Source organism: Ambystoma mexicanum, chromosome 11 (genome assembly GCF_040938575.1).
Source record: "Ambystoma mexicanum isolate Mex_15411 chromosome 11, UKY_AmexF1_1, whole genome shotgun sequence".
In the NCBI taxonomy this organism is placed as follows: Eukaryota; Metazoa; Chordata; class Amphibia; order Caudata; family Ambystomatidae; genus Ambystoma; species Ambystoma mexicanum.
This window is the reverse complement of record NC_090934.1, coordinates 554,389,512-554,407,994: the sequence shown is the minus strand read 5'-3', so window position 1 is coordinate 554,407,994 and position 18,483 is coordinate 554,389,512. Positions and strand designations below refer to the sequence as shown.

At 45.5% G+C, this 18,483-nt stretch overlaps 1 protein-coding gene across 1 annotated transcript in view; it reads left to right on the top strand.

The window, feature by feature from the left end:
* The window catches only part of LOC138503559 (catalase-like), a 515,936-nt gene that overhangs the window by 193,787 nt on the left and 303,666 nt on the right, over positions 1 to 18,483 (top strand). The window contains exon 7 of the mRNA XM_069623379.1: positions 5,643 to 5,834. Within this exon, the coding sequence (XP_069479480.1) occupies positions 5,643 to 5,834 (192 nt within the window). The remainder of the gene's footprint in view (positions 1 to 5,642; positions 5,835 to 18,483) is intronic.

Below are 18,483 nucleotides of genomic sequence, written 5' to 3'. Positions count from 1 at the left end.
GCTAATATCTATATTTTCCCTCTTCAGTCTGGTCAGCACTTCTTTTCTCTTCCTTGGGATGTTGAGAGCTTTAAAATTCCATGAACAGACATTTAATTCACCCATCTGTCCCTTCCTAAGATGTATCTAACCACTTAATTCAATTCCATTCCCTGTATAGGATGTGAGGGGCTCAAATAGCATGAGTTGTACATGTGCCGCAAGACAACAAATAACAAGGACAAACGCGCAACTATCAAAACACATATAGATTAAACCTAACATTACACTCGGCCTCTTCGCAAGGTGATATTGAGTTTCAATATTTACAAAAACTCCAACTTCTTGAACTGCAATTACCCCAAAGCCTGCACCTGGTTTCTTGTTTCAATACATATGGGGTAGCGACTTTTCATCCCTGCCCCACTCCCCCATATCATTCCATAAATATCCTAGATTCATTTAACAACGCATATAAGACATCTACCATTCCTTCCTTTCCACTATATCATGTACAATTACCAAGGTACTATCTTTACTTCCCTGTCACCACTAGAAGTCTATATCAGTCTTTATAGTCCATCAGTTTTGCCCCACCAATAATCACCACATAGTGTCATGGTAGAGTTGCACACGTTTAACTCTGATGCCCATTATCCATACCTGCCCTGCTATGTAACCCATTACATATTATCTTGCCATATAGATTATGTATCTCCGTCACTTGTTCTCAACCACCTGCAGCAGATTCAAAAGACAATTGGAAGTATACATGGTATCCCGCCTATCCATCCAATCGCATTTCTTACTCCTGCCTTATTTCTAATCCATATTCCTTGCTGAGTACCCACACCAAGTGCTCTAGACATGCGCTGCTGCTGGTGCTACCACTCCAATAGAGCTAAGCAGTTTATTTCCCCTTAAAATTACTTTAAATAATGGCACCCCTGAGTATGGTGATATTTTTCGTTTTCAAGTAAGCTGGGGGTGAGATCAACAAGCAAACACATGTAGTCTGCACACCAATATAAAGATCAATAGTTGAGGTTAACAAGCTGAAAACACTCCACAGCAGTGGCCATTAAAAAAAAAAAAAACACCATGCCATTTCAAGTCTTTTGAAAGTAAAACCTCCAAAAACAGTCATACATAACAACAAAGCCTTGAATTCCTTCTATTGAATGGCATCCATAGTGCAGTACATTACATGAAGTCAGGTAGCAAGAGTCGGCTCGGAGCTGAAGTCAATTGGAGCACATGAGTCCCACGCCCCTCTCCATTTCACTTCCTATATGTGCATAGATTTCTTCTGTTCACCGAATCTGCGCGACCACAGTGGACTTATTCACCGAACAAAATAGACAAAACATTTGAACCTTTCACCACAGTCCCCCCCCCGACCTTCCCTGTTGCCATCCATACCTCTCCAAGTCACAAAATGCAGAATTTTCAACATACGTGGAGCAAAGTATGAACGTTTGCGTAAGGCCAGTTCCCAAACGCGGTGTAATACTTGCACATACAATTCTTGCAAGTTTGTTTTAATGAAACATGTCCAAAACAACCTGCATTATAAGAGTTGACTTGTTATTATGTAATCAACCAGAATGTCTATAGCTCGGACTCCACCCGGTCTCCCAGAGAGTCTCCTCACCTCCATATTATCGTACCATACATGCTGACGGTCCGGGTCACCTTCTCGCTTGCATTGCGTCCCCTGCCACCTCCGTGCCAGCATCTTCACTAGCAAACAAAGAGCAAACAAAGCCAGCGTTTACCGCGTATTTCCCCTACTACTCGTCCTTCGGAACCTCCTCATCTCCGTGTCGGCAATCAGGTCAGCGTTTCCGTATCCACGTTCTACTTCCTATAAATGTGATGAACGATGCCTTTCCTTTAATGGCCTGTGGCTTGGCAATATGAATCCACACAAAAAGCAACTGCCTTAACGGACCGTTGCGGGCAATAATATCAGTACAATTAAAATACCAGACCAAAAAGAAAATCGTGAATCCAAAATTGTTCAATGAACACATCCAATGACAAAATATGCTTATCTTTTCTTCTTGAAATTACACATTGTAATGTCGCTGAAAGGCCAGAAACCCTCCAACATCTTCTGGCAGAATGCACTGCCCTGGCCGATTCAAGAACACAGCACTTGGATCGCTTCTTTTGTATTAGCAATGGATTTGTACTTGTAGATGATATGTGGAAACGTCTGTCAGCTGGTTCTGAGTAATCTTTAACGTATGCTGTGATCCAAATGCTTAAGGAATTAAACCTATATAGCTAACGTGATCATTCTAACCAAATCTGGAACCATATGTGCGATCTGTGGAAATTGTAATCTGATATCTTGTGTTCTTCCCTGTTCATTTTTAATGTGCTGATTTCAATTTTTATCCTATTTTATCTTCTTTCTATTGCTAATTGTAAAACATTTTATGTACAAATTCTTTTTGCAAAATGTTCTATTTTGTGTATAAGATCACATTTTTGACCAAATTGCACAATAAAAGAAATTCTCATTTATTGGGTTTCCCGCCATTTCTACTCAAAAGCCTTAATGGCTGTTTGAGAGTTTTTCTCTTCAGGAAACCATGGTGCTGATGGTTTATTGCGAATGAATTTGGCCATAGCTGGTGCAATTCTTGTCCATAGTATTAATAGTTACATCATAAAGGTTTTTTACCACTTCGTCGATGGTAGATGTTAGGCAGAATCGCAGGTAGTACCCTCTGGGAAGACCACACACAATTAGGACTACAGGTAGAAGCAAAAACCAACCTTTGGTATGAGTCTGTACCACCCACTTTTGGTAGCGAGCTGAACAGCCAGGCTCATTTTAAGAGGGAATGTGAAAAGTAGAAGAAGTTACACAGAAGTATCACAATTGCAGTTGTTCAAGTAGACACGTACACTCAAGGTTTCTTGGTAAAAAATACTTGCAACATTTATTAAACATTCATTTAGAAAACCTTCACTAGTAGACATCAACTCCATATAAAACACCAATATACTACAGTATCAAACTCTAAGTTTTAAAGACAGTTTGTGCTCCCCTGAAAAAGGAGCCAAATGGCACTTCAGTACTTTTAATGGGAATAAAAAGCATAGTTTTGTACAAAGGGTTAGAAAACACTTCTTTTAGGTAATGCAAACGTTCAATGTACCAGGAGGGTCAGTTCAATTCAATATGCCAGATCAAAGTCAATAGTCTAGTGTTCTTGGCTAGGAAACTTTTTTAGAAGTAGTTTAGATGATAAAGAAAGATATGCTGTGTCACAAGCTGATTAGGCCTGCGAGTGGCGAAAGTTTCACAAACTTTCACAGCGAGAGTTGGGGTCTCAACCGAATGGCACAGTACCTTAAAGTGGAGCAAAAAAGATGCAGCTGAAGACATTGGTTCCTGGCAGGTCCTGCAGGTCTCGCTGTTCCTGAGCCTCAGTCGTGGGGACAAGAGGGAGGACGTCGGGGGGACTCCTGCGCTGCATGGGATTGTCGTTGAAGCAAACAAAATGGCATCACTTTAGCTCAAGTAGCTGTGGCTTCCGAACACAAACTGGCGTCCTTCTCTCTGGTTAACATTAACCAGTTCTGAGAATGGTATCCAGGCATTTGCTGAGTTGATTGGTCCCACCAACTCAAAAGGAGAAGCGTCCTTGAAGGAGTTTCTGTGTGGATTGGGGATCTGCCAATTCGGGATTGCAGCAGGGCTTCACCAGGCAAACCAACGGTCCAGTGGTTGCAGCAGCCGTCCTCTTCCAGCTCGTCTTCGGTTCTTCCGTTTCAGTGGTCGACTCTGCCTTTCAGTTCTGGAGACTCGCCTTCTAAACAGTTTTCTCTTTCATTCCAGCCTAGCTGTCACTCACCCAGCAGGGTGGCTGTCCTTGCCGGACAGTCAGCCTGCCAATCAGGCCAGAGTGCATTTGGGTCTCCTAGGAGCAGATCTCTCTCCGCTGCAGGGGCCTCCCTCTGGAACAGCCTTCCTGCCTCCCTGAGACTTGAGGAGAACCATCTCCGGTTCCGGAAGCACCTCAAAACCTTCCTCTTTGCCTCCCCTTTCTCTCCCCCTCCCCCCTGCTAAAATTACTGAAACTGCACTGAATCTGCAACTGGGCCACTCACCGTTCTCGGTCCTTGGCCCAGCCACTTTCCCCTGCACTGCCTCCCTGGCAACCCCTGCACTGCGGGACTGTCTGTATCCCTACAGCCCCCCTACCCAGCACTTGTCTGCACTTACCTCGCACTTGCCACCAGCTGGCCCTTGTTGTTTATCCTGTATGCTATAACCCTGTACTGCACTTCTCCCTCTACCTTCCCCCCCCTGCACTTATCCCTTCCCCTCTACCCTTGCACTTGCGCGATCTGAATGACACCTGGCCTAGTAGGATCGTTGTCTGTCTCCCCTTGTATAACCACCCCCACCCTCCCGCCTCGTCGCGCCTTGAAACACTTGTGTATAGGCGCGTTACAAATGCCATATCATATCATATATCATATCAAGCACAGGGAGTTTTGGGCACCTCCCTCACTTCCTGCCCACCTCAGACACTCGGACGCCATGGGCGGACTTCAGTCCTGAAGCCTGCCAAAGGCTCACGAACAAAGGGGCCAAACCTGGTTTGGCACGCAGAGTTAAACACCAGAAGGACCTTTCCACAAAGAAACTGCAAAAGATGACCAGAGTCTGTTTTTACAGAGGGGTCTTTGGCGCCGTATTGAAAAACATGGAGGCCCCGATTTATAGCTACCAGTGTTTGCGGTCGGGAAATATCATGGTAGTTCGTTATAAAACCACTACCACCAGCCATTTCAATAGGAAAGGGTAGCTTTCGACAGCTACAAGAGTGTTTTACTAAGTAACCCTCCAGCGCTCTATAGGAAGATAGTTTGTGCTGAGTCTGCGAATTTAAAAAGACTAGTAAAGTCAATTTAACTTTACATTCTCTGGGGAACAGTAGTTCATCCCAGAGAAGGCATTTAAACCTTAGGGCGTCCAATGGATACCCCTGTGCAATTGCACAAAAGGTGCTGTGTGACACAACAATAAAAAGATGATGCCTATGGGGTTATCTAAAACTCCATAACTAAAGAAATAAACTCAGAAAACAAACAGAATTGAAAATTTCAAAGTCCCAAAATATAGCAAAAGAGCTGGAGGGCTCTAAGGTAGAGGGAAATTAGCACTTTGGTGAGAATTATCCCTTACAGCAGAAGCAGCTGTGTCAATATCTAAGGAATGGGAAAAAACATCTCTTTGGAATTCCGTATTAACTAGATGCAGATTTTGCTTTGTTCAAGTAGCTCCTTTTCTCTGGCCTACCATCTGTAATCATTCAGATACAAGGTCAAAAGATAAATGGTCTGACCAGTCTACATTCTGTACTGAAACTGACAGTTTGACATTGTAGGGACTAATAATCAATCTAGAATATTCCATTTTGACATGCGTTCCATTTTCACAATTATGTGGAAGGTTCACCGACTCAAAGAACTGTGCTAACATATTAGCATAATTACAACGTATGATAATATTACTTTGTTTAACCACAATCTTTTTTTTTTCCTCAAACTGAAGCCTTGATTCTAGTCTGTCTTTCTATTTTAGAATGTTTCTTTGTACAGAAATTATAACCTTACTTTCTTTACATTTATAGACTGATCAAGGTATAAAAAACCTTTCTGTTGAAGAAGCTGACAAACTGGCTGCCACCAACCCGGATTATGGCCTACAGGACCTTTACAAAGCTATAGCTACTGGAAACTACCCGTCTTGGACTTTTTACATCCAGGTCATGACCTTTGAGCAAGCAGAGACATTTCCATTCAATCCTTTTGATGTGACTAAGGTAAGCGGATATTGAAGTAGACATTTTTGTTTAGACAAAATTGTACGCGTAGCTTTGTATTACACACTTGCAATATCAGGGCCTGTGAAAGGTGAGCTTCCAGCAATCTGATTTTAAAAAGAGCTTTCAAATTGCTGTAATGCATTTTAAGTCGCACCTGGGTGGCTGCATATCCTGGTTGAAAACCAAGGGGGCAGCAGCTAAGTGCTCTTCGCTCAACAAACATTGCCTGGCAGAGCTCACTTTGTCAGCAGTGCCACTCCTTTTGTTTCCCGTAGCCTGCAGAGCAGAGTGGCTTCAGATCAACCAACAGCAAGTGTTTTGGTTAGTGATGTCTACATAAAACACAAACACACATGCCAACATAAACTATTACAAAAGAGTACAAAATACTGCTTGGGTTTTTTCCATGGCCACCTAAGATGTCAGCTTCCGAAAGGAGCCACACCTAATAGTCATGCTGCACTTGTATATAGGCAACAATCTAACAAAGGGGGTTTCCTTTGGATTGGTAAGAAAGGCAAACATTTAATAAATTATATTTTTTAACTATTAAGATCTTGTTAGTTTAATCAGTGCCATATTTGTATTTAATGTTGGCCAACAAGCTTAAAGAATATTTGTCAACATTTTTTATTAACCGCAGTGATGATTAGAGAAAAAAATGTGCTGAATGATGGTGGACTGCTGTTTTTGCTATTTTACATTTTTTTTTACTGTTGGTTGCGTGAGGCAGGCACAAGGATACACGTTTCAACACCTTTATTAAGTTTGACTGCGGTTGTAGACTTCCTAGCTGGCCCTCATTTTTTTTTTTCTTTGGTTCATTTCAAACTTTACAAAAAGAACTAAAACTTTTAATCTCTTCCACAACATTTTTCCATGCATCGTTTAAAAACGTAGAACCACAATTGGACCCAAAAAAGATAACCAGAATGAACGGAGAATCAAGAGCCACCGTGTAACAGGTTCCAGCTGTCACTCATAACCTTGATGAAACCAAGAGAGTCTCCTCAATTCTACCCCTCTCGTTCACCCTTTGTTAATTCCAACACAGCTTCAAGAAACTTAAGTGCAGCTAACATCATTGAGATGTTTTCACCCAAAATAAGCATATCCCACCACTCCTGACATGTCAAAGTTTCACAGCACTTGGTTGTTTCACTCATGTAGTGCCTTCTTTCTACCTCCAAGAAATGACACTCCACCAATAAATGTTGAAGATTCCTCTGTCTTGATTTTTACAAAATTTACAGAAATAATAATTTAACGGGATCTGACGCCTGAAGTACTTCCCTAGTAGGGAGAATGTTTAGTCTCAATCGCATAAAGAGTCTCTTATGTTTACTAGGGAATTTCAGTAGATATTTAGGAAGGATATCCAATGGTCTCCCTCCATGCTCCAGGTTCAGTGCTAGTTTGTAAGATCTTCTCTGCTGGCGAGTACTGATCCAATCCAGTAATTTCGCTTTCTCTGGATTTGAATTAAGGACCTCCTCTGGTGGATCCAACTGTCTATACATGTACCAAACAAAATACCCACAATTAATGGACACTCGCGTCCCCTGCACACCTATACGTACTGAAAAATAACTTTCAGTCAGGACTTAACAAAATATTTTGAGTCTAGTGACCAAGTAATTTAAATATGTTCAAGCACAAGATCAATTAATGGATCAATTCTCTAAATTAGCTAAATCGAATTCTTCAAATTCAAGTAATTTATTAAGATAAACATGTTGTATATTTCAGTCATATAAACCATCTGGCACGGTTTTAGAGTTTGGAAAAACCAGAACATTCAGAAAAATAAAGAAACGAAATGAGCCTTGTTTTTGCTGCAAAAACGCAAAGACTGGAAAATTAGAAATGTTCACATATCCTGAAGAAGACGCACACAATTATCTGGAAGAAGTTTACTAGAGATTGTAGAGTCGAAACTATTACTTGTTGGGGACACCCATAGTTGATAAAATGCATAATGTTGACAATTGGGATTAGTGGGTATATTACCACTAGGAAGAATATTTGAAAACTTAAAATGTAAAGAATAGAAACAAGATTTATATTCATTTTTCAGCTTCTATAGATGAATTGTTTTAGAATGATGGAAATGAATGGTATGTATGGAATATGAGAGAAATATTAGTAATGTTTATATGAATCTGGTTTTGTACTGTTTTTTTTACATATTGAATAACCATGAAAATAAAATGTTGGTTTAGCCACAACTCTTGCCTCTTCCACCTTGTCCTCCTTGATTCCATTGGGCACTATTTCTGTTTAATACTTAATTGTTCTACCCTTAAGTGCCCGTGAAGTAGGGGTCCCACCTGCGGTTTTTGGGGCCTCCCTTCCCCACATTTTTAATTTGGGACAAGCCAGGTCTCTTGAGCACAGCACACTCCTGGGCCTAGCCAGCATGAGGTTATAGTACCTTGTAACGATGCCAGGATCTTCTAGGGCCAAGTCTCTTTCCTACAAAGTCTCTTGCTTTACAAGGCCTGGTGGACTATAAACAATAAACAAAAAGTATCTTCAATAAGTCTTCATGTTGGGCGATTTTCTCTTCACCCTTGGATCCCCCTCAACCGGGCTCCGATCCTTCTTGCAATGTGGGTCTCCCTCAATCGGGTTCACTACAGCCTTTTTGTTCAGAATATTTTACTGGTCATATTCACGAATCTCAATGTCTAATCTATCCCTGTGGACATCACTCAGCCGGGTTCATACTTGCCAGTTACACAGTTCACTTTGCTTTATACAATGCAGAATTTACTCCACTTTGCTTTCCTCTTGGTTACGGGTGAAAGACTTTCGATTGTAGAAGGGCTTATCTCGACCCTTGTATGACCACTTTGACCTCTTGTGTCGGCTCTCCTAAGGCTTATTGGTTCTCGCAGTTTAAAATAAAACAACAAAACCCAAAAGGGCTCTAGTCAGAATCCTTTGAATGAGTGCCCCCTTGGTGCCGGACCACTCTGCTTCTGGACCTTGTACTAGGGTTTCTTTAAAGTTCATACAGATAAGTTCTTTGTTCAACAATGTTGCTGCCTGCAACCTTGGGCCCACAACAGTTCGGTTTACTATCAGTCTTCTGCGACTCACTGGCTGTGCTGAACTGTTGGAGTTTCTTGTCTCCTGAGTCAAGGACGGCACCACGACGGCAAGCGCTTCTCCCCACTTTGGCTATCAGCGTGGGAGGGCCCTGTGTACCATTGACAGCTGTCGTACCACATGCCAGCTGGACTTCCCGGTCTTATGATTTCCCTTTCTGAGGCTTTGTGGGTCTGAGTTGAGAAGGTCAAGGGCAATCCCCTCCTAGTCATCCCTCCAGGTCTCGCCGCCTTTCTCCTTCATTTGAACTGCCGGCCCCGAATGACTGTGTCCTCGTGCATTCGGCCTCGCTCAGTGTGCTCTTGTGCTCTGCCTTTTATCCCTGTGGGGAAGGGAAAGTGCCGTGAGGTGTGCATAGTTATTGTCAATTGCCGGACTGTCTGACCCTTGTGTTGGGGCATGTCAGGTATTAGTCATTTCTTTCGTGATGTAAGAAAGTGTTTGTGTTTAGAAAAGGGAGGCAGTGGGGTGGTAGAGCTTCTGAATATCCTACAGGGTAGGATGGGGAAATGGTGTTATAAGGAAAGGGGTACCGCATCTCACCCGACTGTGTCCCACTTCCACTCCCCGAGCATCCCCGCTCCAGGTGTTCCTCCTGCACTGGTCCACCCCCAGGAACTGGATCCAATGGCAATGGCCCTGTCCTGGCCACCTGGATGACAGATCCCAGGGGACGAGCGGGTGAGACAGCTTCAGGTTTCTCACAGCATCACAGGTCAGAATCTGAAAAGAGGAAGAGGAGGAGGGTCTAGTCTAGAACTACTTGAGGTCCCATTGGTCGAGACCAAAAGCACCCATAACGAGGGTGACAGCCTACAAAATAGAACGTTTTTCTTCCTTTTGCAAAGGAAAGCAAAGAGTAACTGAAGAATCCCCGCCTGACACTGGGGAATATTCACAGCATGTGAATCTATGAAAGATACCAATGCTGGAGAACAGGATTTACAGGTAAGAACAGATATATATATCTCAATTGGTCGCCCGTACCGTGACTTGGTTCCTTTTTTTAGTGGACTATGTTCGCTTCAGGAACACGCCATCTTAATTTTCAAATTTGTCATGGTCCTGCCCAAACCTGCAAAGACCTCGGGATTCAAACTGTGGCAGACTGCTGCTGGCAGATATGGGCTTCAGATCTGCGTCGGATGTGCTTGTACTGCATGGGCAAGGACCACGGCATCCAGGATTGTGGGTCATCTCTATGCACTTGAATGCCCTCTGAGAATGGGCAGCAAAACATTTCACCTTTGTCCACAAGACGAAGGGTGATATTGCATGGGACACGGGCCGAGGATAGATTCTCTCCTTGCAAGGAAAAGAGGCACTGCAAGTGATCCTGCTCACCGAGTGGATTCTTGCACCAGCATTTTTCCTCCTCTTCCTAAAAGAAGAGCCACCGATGGAGGTTCTCCTGAGCCGGATCAGGTAAATTGTTCTTCCTAATCCTCCACCCCGGAGGAATGGAAACCATTTCACCAAAAGATGCTTGACATCTTCTCCATGGGTGCTGTGGCCTTCAGCCCCAGTATCGACGGGACCAACTGCGTCTTCCGCGACAGACAGGGTAACAGCTATGGACCAATCCCACATGCCTACAAGCTTGGGTCCTGTCCAGGAAAAGGGAAGAGCTTTCCCTTTGTCCTACTCTGCCTTTGGGTGCCGCGAATATCGGTGTCGGACCCGACTTAGTCCCCGATGTTGTCTGCGCCGCGGGCACCGAAGAACCTCAGGAGTATGCTCCTCTTCCATTCATACCCTTTATGTCGAAGATGTGCAACATCTACGATGAGGAGGAGACCAGGCACCTTTTGGGTTTTAACCAGTGGTCTCCAGGAATGAAAGGGACATCCTGGAGGAATTCTATGAAGGTTGAGGACCTCCAGGACTGGCCTCAGAATTCCAGGGGTTGTCCTCGGACCTCCAAGAGGCCAGTGACCTAGACTCCTCCCCTGGGCTAGATATTTTTCCAGCCCTTACCCCTGTTGAGCCTCAGCTTCTTTTCGGAGTATGATGGCAAAGGTGGCTGATACCCTGGGGCTCACAGCCCCGTCCAGGATGAAAATTCAGTATGAATTAAGATATCCTGGATGAGGGTTCCAGAAAGGAAATGCTACTGCCCTACATGGACGTATGGGGAAAAGCCTGCTTCATCAGCAATTGACAGGGAGTTGGCCAGGAAATAGTGCCCTGCTCCCTTTTGACCTGGTTTTTCTGTCCATTCATGCCTCCCTGGAAAGCTTACTGCAGGCCGTGACTGCCCATGGGAAGTCTTTTACTTTCCCTGTCAGGTGGAAGGGGGGGAATGTGTGGGACTAGGTGCTTGGTGGATAAAATGGTGTTTGTGTTGGGCAGCCTCGCAAATCCCTGGGGGGCAGATGAGGGGCCGCGTCCTCCCTATGTTGGCAGATGGCAGGGAAGCTTCCTGCCTTATTCTACAATGCGGACTGGACACTGCTGACTGTGTGTGCAGGTCCTTGGCTTCAAGTTCTGTGCTCAGGTGCCACTCTTAGATGAGAACCTCTGGCTTCTGCGTGCTGTCCAGACTAAACTGCTGGACATGCACTTTGATGGCCAAAACATGTTTGGGGCTTAGGCTGATGATGCCCTACTGAGATTTCAGGCATCAAAGGCCACAGTGAAGTCATTGGGCTTAGCTGTGCAGCAGCCTTCCGTATCTTCAGCAAGAGGCTGGGGCTTTTGTCCTTCTCGCTCCTACACCCCGCAGTCTTGAAGCCAGGCCACCCCAGGTTCATTGCAGGGCTGGTGCTTCCTGAGGGGGTGAGGTAGAGGGGGAGAGATTGCAGCTACCATCTCCTCAGAATCTTTCTGCCATGTCTCCCCTGTGCGGGGAGATTTCATGTTCAGCAGGTAATTGGTCAAGACCACGTCCGATGCATGGGCCGTAGAGGTCGATCAACAGGGTTATTGTTTCCCTTTCATGCAGCGTCCTCCGGATGACAGCCCTTACACCTGCGCCTTGCTTCCGGACGCCATCCTCTTGGAGTTGGTTGTTGGCTTCTCTGGAAGAGTGCAATAGAACTGGTAAAGCACTCAGAATGGGGTGGTACTCTGCCTATTTTCTGCTGCCTAAGAAGGTCTGGGGCTTGCGTCCTATTCTGGATCTGAGGCTGCTGAATTTGTTCCTGCACAAGGACATGGTCAAGATGGTTACATTAGCCCAGATCCTTCAAGCCCTCGATCTACAGGACTGGTTGGTATTACTGAACCTTCAGGATTCCTACTTCCACGTGCCGATTCATCAGAAATGCAGGCAGTACCTACGTTTTGTGTTGCCCAACACCACTACCAGTTCAGAGTCCAGGGTTTTCACTAAGCTGCTAGCAGTGTTTGCGGCTTGCCCCAGGAGAGCGGGCCTTCATGTCTTTCCCTACCTAGATGACTGGCTCGTCGGAGCCCGCTCCCCAGATCTATTCTCTGACCATCTTCTCTGTACATGCACTCTATTGCACACACTGGAAATTGGGGTAGTGCACTAGAATATACATATTACTGCGCTGATCATGATGGTTGGGAGAGTGGGTCCTGCTGAGGTTCTTGGGAGACGGTGCTCTTCCTTCTCAGTGAGTTATAAGTGGGTTTTTGGTTAGAACCCCGTTCACCTTGGCGCTGGAATACTGGTAATATTGGTTGTGACTTGGCTTAACTTGTCAAGCAATAAATGAGGAGTCTTGTCACTTGTTTCTAGGGTATAACAGTAATTTATTATGCACTTAAAGCTGACCTGTGTTTCGACCCGAGGTGTTGTGGGTGTGAGTTCTTGAATAATGGCTCTTGTTAAGTAACCTGGCAGTCCTTGGGGGGGGGGGGGGGGGGGGGGGAGAGAGTCAGCACAATGATATTTCAAAAGATCGTTATGACGGCTCATCTTTGTGCTGAGGCCCCCTAGGCCTGCCAGGTTACTCACCAAGAGTCCTTACTCAAGAGCTCACACCCCCAACAACATTACCACGTATCACGCACACACACCTTGAAAAAGACCCATGTCTGGTCGAAACACGTGTCGGTTTTAAGTGTGTTATAAATCACTGTTATAACCTAGACACCAGTGGCACACTCCTCATGTATTGCTTGCAACACCAATATTACCAGTATTCCAGCGCCCAGGTGAACAGGGTTCTTACCAAAAACCCACTTGAAAGTCTATTGCACAGCTTGGGCTTTTCCCTGAACTTGTAAAAGTCTCTGGTTTCGCTATCCCGGTCTCTTCGATTTTTCAGAGCAGTCTTGGACACTCCTACCCGACAACTGAGTGGATAACATTTTCAGATTGTCCGTGTCCTCCAATCTCAGGAACAAGTCCCAGGCTCTGCCTTTCTTGCTGTCTTGGCCTCATAGCCCCCTAGTGGTACCAGAGTCACGGCTGCGCATGATATTGCTTCAGTGGCTTCTCTGTTTCCAATGGTTGCAGTTTCAGGGTCACTTGTCGGACATTTTACAGGGGCTAATCCTGACGCACAACCCAGTGGCCAACTACCTCAACAAACAAGGTGGTGTTTGGTCCTTGCCTCTGTGCAGAGAATGGAATGCGACTGTGGTTCTGTGAACTGGAGAACAGCGTCTCTGATGGCGGCCCATCTGGCCGAAGAGAGAATGTCACAGTGAATGCCTTCAGCAGACAGACTTTGGCCCCCCCCGAACGGGAGCTCTGTTAGGAACTTCTGGAGCAGATCTTCTCTTTGGGAGCTCCTCAAGTGGGCCTTGTCGCTTACATTGTAAACGGGAAGAGTGATTTGTTTCTGCTCCAGAGCATTTCCTCGTCTGGGAGCCCTGGGGGACACACTGCCGGTCAAGTGGACCTTCGGCCTCCTTTTGCATTCCTGCTGATCTGTTATTCCGGTGATTCTAAGGAGATGGCGCCTATTCAGAACCACGTTGGTCATGATCGCTCCAGACTGGTCCCAAAGAACGGTGGTATCTGTAGTTGCTGATCATGTTCATCTGCCCTCGCTGGCTCCTTCTGAGGAGAGTTGACTTGCTCTTCCAATCGGAGGGGCATGTTCTCTATCTGAACCTCAGCCGCCTTAACCTTCATGCTTGGCAACTGAGAGGCTGAGACACAAGGAGTAGAACTTGTCGGATGACGTTATTGATGTGCTCTCGGATACCCGCTACTATGTTCATTTATGCCTGCAGGTGGCCTGTGTTTGGGCTTGGTGCCGGGAGAGGGATCTGGACCCTTTATCCTGTCAGTTATTCCCTGTTTTGGATTTTTTGCTTTCATTGGGCCAAGCAGGCCTGCAGATTGGCAATGTTAAGGGGATACTTCGCTGCCATTCCGGTTTTCAAGAGGTCCCTGGAAAAGGGCTCGTTCTTCATAATCCTCACTGTCATGCAGCTCTTCCAGGGTTGTGTAACTAGTTTCCTCTATGCCAGTGTGTTGTCATTCCTTACTGGGGATCCGTTTGAGCCCCTCCATTAATGTTCTATTAGATTGCTCACCCGTATGGTGATTTTCCTGTTTGCCTTCACTTCCGCAAGATGGGTGAGTGCACTCCAGGCATTGCCTGTTGAACCTCCCTGCTTGGTTTTCTCTAAGGAGTAGATGCCTTTGAGAGTGAGGCCCATGTTTCTTTCAAAAGTGGTCTCTGATTTTCATCGATCAGAAGATCCATCTTACTATGTTTTCTCCTCCACCTAAGGCGTAGGAGCGATTCCATCGGGTGGACCCCGTTCTTGCGCTCAGCTTCTAAGTCTCTCGGAAGAGAGTCTAAGATAAACAGCTTTTTACTGGTTACCCTGGTGCCCATCTACCAGAGGATTGGCTGTCCTGGACATCTGCCAGGTGGCAACATGGGCATCTCTGCACACATTTGCTAAGCATTACTGCTTGGATTCCTTTTCTGGCATTGACGCCTGCTTTGGTAGGGTGATTTCCCCCAGAGATTTCTGGTCTAAGTGGTGTCCTTGCTCTCCAGATTAATTCGTACTGCTTTGGGAGTCCATCATAATTGAGGAATCTATAGGAGGAAGGAATCCATTTGAAGAACAAATTACTTTGTAATGTTCTTTCTGATGGATGTTCCTCCCACAGATTCCTAATCGACCTCCCGAGCTGATTTTCTTGGCAGATAGCTCATCATCGGTTCCATGGTCCCTCAGCGTCAGAGTGCTGGAGTAAAAGGATGGAACTGGGGTCACTGGCTCCTCTTCATATACTGACCCCAACGTCACGTCTGGCCGGTAGCGTAGAGGTGCCGATGCAGAGCCATCTCTGCGCCCCGTGGTGGTGTAAAGGTTTCTGAAGAACAGCTTTGCTGTGGGTAGGATAGAGAAGTAATTTGAGGGGGGAACATCCATTAGAAAGAACATTACATAGAGATAAGTAATTTTGTTCTTCTGGTGAACTTTCGATTCTCTGGTCTCTCTGGTTCCTCTGAGATATGCAGTCTTATCAATATCAAATGTATCTTCTGGAAAAATTGCTTTTTGATGTCTTTGTAAAATAGTGCCATTTAGCTGAGAATGTTCAAGTCTTTGGTGATTCATTTATGCATGATATGATAGGTTAACGGGTGAACGGGGCTCTAACCAAAAACCCACTTATAACTCACTGAGAAGGAAGAGCACTGTCTCCCAAGAACCTCAGCTTAATGCCCAGAGGTTTCTAATCACAGACCCGTGGATTGAACCTGTGTTGCTCTGTGTCGTCTTGCTTCCACGGCGAGCACATTGCCCCTGATCTATCCTCCCGAGACTGTACATAAAATAAGCTGCTATTCCCTTAGGTTGAAAGGGCACTTACTTTGATCTAACGGATCCCAGTGTCGGAGATAAAACAAGGGTTCATGTTTAAAGAAGGCTGTGTTGCTTTTTTGCAACGCCCTTCGCTGTAGCTCTGAGACACCACTAGAGCAGACACACAGCACGTTGATTGACCGCGCAGTAACAGCACTCGAAACAGTAGTGCTAAAACATTCTTCTGTCATAGTTAGCATTTTTTTAAATTTCAAAATAACCATGCCACGCGCATTAGCATCGAGTTGTACAGGAGTGCAGAGTGACCTCTGACGGGCCCATGGGATCAGAGCTCACCCTAGAGTACCTTTAAGACGAGATAGCTGCACCTTGAGGTGGACGGGGTGTGGGATTCTCTTACTCCAACACCAATCAATAAAGACAACTCAATGGTTTGGCAAAGGGAAGTCCGTTTAATGACAAGTACAAAAAACGGGGAAACAATAGGAAATAATCAGTGATGCGATTGCCAGTCTCACTTCAACTTCCACAATCTTCATTCAAACAGCAATTCTTTTTTTTTCCAATTTGTTTTATTGACAACATACATATAGGGCTGAACGAAACGGTCCGTTCCACCAGTAAGACACAAAAAGAGGAGCAAGTTGTCGGTTTTTCCAATAATAACTCCCTTCCCACCACCCCCCTCTCCCTCCCACCCTCGCCCAATTTCAACATACCAAGTTTTGAGGATTCACGAACAATAACAGCTCTGGGGAGAACGATTGCTTGCCAAATACCAATTAGACAAATCACTTGACACAGTGGGTTCAGATCATGAATTAACCGGTTGGGAAACAATCACAGTCTCAAGGAGGCGTGGAGATGGACATCTTATGGAGGCAACCTAAGATACATTCTACAGGCGCATAGAAATACAATCCTCATGGAGAAGAACTGCAGTCCATTCTTGCACAAAGTCCGTCATGGTGTCGTTCGTTATTGCGGTAAGCTTTTCATATATGAAGATCGACCTGAGTTTGCAGAGCCATTCCTCTTTTGACGGGGCCAATGCACTTTTCCACTTTTGGGTGAGCGCTAGCCTCCCCGCTCTCAACATGGCCCCAATGACCTTAGGGAACGCATTCAGTTCTGTCTCCGGCATGGGGATGCCCCGGAGGATTTCCAATGGCAGTAAGGACGGGCAGAACCCCTCAATTTCCTTAATCCAACTAAGTAGTTCCGACCAATAAACCTGAATGACTGGGCATTCCCACCACAGATGAAACAATGTGCCTCGTTGGTGACAACCTCTGAGGCAAAAGGGGGGCACATCCCTAAACATTTTGGACAGGGTGGCCGGGGGGCGGTGCCATGAATGGAGAATTTTGAAGCTATGTTCCATAGCGGCCGTATACAGAGAACCTGTGAAAATGCATTTAAAGATTGCCCTCCAAGTATGGTCATCCAGAGTCATGCCCAGCCTAGTTTCCCAAATCTTTTTGAAAGGTTGTCTGCCCTCCAGGTCCGCTGTTATCAAGACGCTATAGAACATAGATAAGGAGCCCTTCCGAGTTGTGCTTTTGGCCAGGATAGCCTCGAAAGAGGTGAGGGGGCGTTTGAGATGATCGGCCCAGCCAGGGTGGGTCAGGATCCCCTTCAAGCGTAGGTATTCGAAGACTGAGGAAGGGTTGTCAGCCAATGCTTCGGTCAATTTGTCATATTCTATAAAGCCCTCCTCACGATACAATTGAGAGATTCTCTCCAGGCCCATGCCTGACCAAGATTGGGTGTCTCGGAATCCCTTGGAGCCCAGATCAATAGGGGGGGCCCCAGAGCGAAGTCAGGGGGGATGGCCAAGAGGATAGCTGTTTGTTAGCGGCATTAGGCTTCCAAGCCGCCAAGGTGGGATGAGTTCTGAGATGCGAGGGGAGAGCCCTGGGGGAGCCCACAAAAGGTCTCTGACTTTTCTCTGGTGGGCATGAATGTCCTCAATATCAAACAGCAATTCTTATAGGCAAAATTCGTCATCATTGACGTGTAACACTCGAAAGTTTGTCATGCAAGTCTATTGGTTGGAAAAGGAAACTTAAGTATAGGTACTATATCTGTATATGGTAACTGGGTGTGACGATTGGATAACTCTTATTGGGTGGGCGTCTACACCCATCCCTCTACATCACTCGTGCTAGACGTCATTACAAGTACAACGTCTCATTGTTTCTACTAGTTATAGGACCCTAGATTACTTGTCCATTGTGATTGGGTCGGTTACACCCCCAGGCATAAATCTCCACTTTAATTAGCAGCATGCAGAATGGTTACCCAGATGCAGCATGCCCCAAGATTCAACCTGCCTCCCTTCCATCAGTCAGTACTTTAGGGCTGTGTGTCAGTTAGTTGGCTGATGATGGCCTCGAAACTGTAGTTTCTTATCGGGGAAAAGTTATGGCATCCTCTGGTTTTTGGTGACATCAGACATTGGTACCTCTTCGGGCTTGGCTGCTCACGTGTCAGTACACCGTGAGGCTGCTTCATTTTCCATCTATTTGCTTATTTGATTCTCTCTTTGGCCTCACCACCTGCCTGGGACTCCTTATCTCGACCTTCACGGGCAGGCTGTTGTGCTCTGAAGATTCGATTCTTCGAAGTTGTTTCTCTCCTCCCTTCCGTAGGTTGACCTCGAATTCCCAGGCATGAGCTGCTTCTTGCTAAGTTTTGATTCCGCTCTTTCGTCTGGCTTTGTGCTGGTATATGAATCCTGGCCTGTTTGACCCCTACCATCTTGGGCTTAATTCTGCTTCCATGTAGAGTGGACTGCACTTATAATGTGCTT